The sequence below is a fragment of the Chenopodium quinoa genome, unplaced genomic scaffold (assembly GCF_001683475.1).
Source record: "Chenopodium quinoa cultivar QQ74 unplaced genomic scaffold, ASM168347v1, whole genome shotgun sequence".
In the NCBI taxonomy this organism is placed as follows: Eukaryota; Viridiplantae; Streptophyta; class Magnoliopsida; order Caryophyllales; family Amaranthaceae; genus Chenopodium; species Chenopodium quinoa.
In genome coordinates, this window is record NW_018742345.1 from 2,731,332 (window position 1) to 2,733,409 (window position 2,078).

The 2,078-nt window shown below is 42.5% G+C and overlaps 1 protein-coding gene across 1 annotated transcript; it reads left to right on the forward strand.

The window, feature by feature from the left end:
* Positions 1 to 350: 350 nt before the first annotated feature.
* Positions 351 to 1,532, forward strand: LOC110693769. The gene is made up of 3 exons (XM_021870940.1): positions 351 to 509; positions 625 to 1,090; positions 1,354 to 1,532. Exons 1-3 carry the CDS (start codon positions 351 to 353, stop codon positions 1,530 to 1,532), a joined length of 804 nt encoding a protein of 267 aa, XP_021726632.1.
* Positions 1,533 to 2,078: the final 546 nt, after the last annotated feature.

The window sequence follows — 2,078 nt, forward strand, 5'->3', positions numbered from 1 at the left end:
CTTATGGTAGGCCCAAAGAAAGGATGAGTTGCTGAAAAAGCCAAGCTCTGGGTGGAATGAGTTTAACGAAGCCTTGAGAGAAAAGTTTTACCCTTCCTACCTAGAAAGCAAAAGTGCATGGAGTTTACCATTCTGAGAATGGGAAACATGTCAGTCAGTGAATACTACAGCAAGTTCATTGAGTTGATGAGGTTTTCCCTAGAAGTAGTTCCTACTGAAACCATCAAAGATCATATATTTGAGCAAGTCCTAACCTTGACCCTCCAAGGCAGCTAGGGGGAGTGACTTTTGAGACCCTAAATGAAGTCTATGGCCATGCAGCCCATATGTACGGAATTAAGGGGAGGGAGATGGAGCATGTGGGGGAGAAAAGGAAGAACCCAGACTCTTTTCATGGGGGTAAAAAGAGGCACAAGCCCAATGGGAATTACCAAGGGAATTCTGGAGACAGGAGGGACAACAAGGAAACATTGGGAAGGGGAATGGAGGCCAGTCGTCCAACCATAAGGGTAATAGGAACCAAGGGGTGAGAAACCCAAGAGGAGGTATTTCTGCAAGCGGTGTGAGAAAGATCACCTAGGGAAGGACTGTGAGGGAAACTTGGTAACTTGTCGTTACTGTCAGAAGTTGGGACGCCGTGAGTACGATTGTTTCAAGAAGGAAGCTAATGTTAAGTCTGGAAAGGTGAAAGAGTCTAGTGCACCTAGTAAACCACCTCAGCCTAGTGGACCCACAATCAAGGCTGGAACCAGTAGCGGTGCGAGAAGTACCGTAAAGGGTCGTGTGTTCGTGATGAATAGCCGTCAGGCTGAGTCTTCTAATGATGTGGTAATTGGTGTTTTATTTATAAGTTCTTTTCCTGTGAAAGTCTTGTTTGATTCAGGGGCGTCACATTCTTTTATTTCTAAGAAAGTAGTTGGGAGTCTCAGGTCAGAGAGTCTTGAGTCAGTTTCTCTAGATGTGTCTATTCCGTCCAGGGAAGTGAGGAGTTGTTCGAGATTGTTTTTGAGTGTGACTATTTCCATTTCTGGGGTAGAGTTTTTGGCCGATTTGATCGAGTTTCACTTGAATGACTTTGATGTGATTCTAGGTATGGATTGGTTGGGAAAGTATGAAGCAAAATTTGATTGTGCGGCTGAAAGGTCACCTTGACTAGCCCAAGTAAGACCAAAGTGGTGTATAAGAAGGAAGGGAAAATCTTAGGGTTGAGAATCGTGTCTGCAATGCAACTAGAGAAACTAATTAAGAAGGGTTGTCCTTTGTTTTTGTGTAGTGTTCAAGAGGTTGAAAGTGAGGAAAAGAAAGGTGAAGAGGGTATTCATGTTGTATAAGAGTTTCAAGATGTGTTTTCAGATGAGATTCCTGGTATGCCACCAGTTAGGGATGTGGAGTTCATTATCGACCTAGTGCCTGGAACTGTACCTATTTCTAAGGCTCCACATAGGATGGCTCCAGCTGAGTTGAGGGAGTTAAAGATCCAGTTAGATGATTTGTTGGAGAAAGGCTATATTAGGCCTAGTTCATCACCCTAGGGAGCTCTAATATTGTTTGTGAAGAAGAAAGATGGAAGCATGAGGTTTTGTATAGATTATCGAGAGTTGAATAAGGTGACAGTGAAGAATAAGTATCCTTTACTAAGGATCGATGATTTGTTTATCCAGTTGAAAGGAGAAGGGGTCTTCTCAAATATATATTTGAGATCGGGTTATCATTAGTTGAGAATTGCGGAGCAAGATATTGCAAAGAGTGCTTTCAGGACCCGTTATGGTCATTATGAGTTCACAATGATGTCATTGTGTTTGACCAATGCACCTGCAGTGTTCATGGATTTGATGCATAAAATTTTCAGGCAATACTTGGACAAGTTTGTGGTAGTGTTTATTGAGGATATTTTGTTCTATTCAAAGGATGAAGAAGAATATAAGGAGCATTTGAGACAAGTGTTGTCATGTTTGAGGGAGCATTAGTTGTATGCCAAGTTGTCTAAGTGTGAGTTTTGGTTAGAGGAAGTAGCATTTTTGGGCCATGTGATTTCCAAGGACGGAGTTGCAGTGGACCCAAGCAAGCTTCGAGCTGTG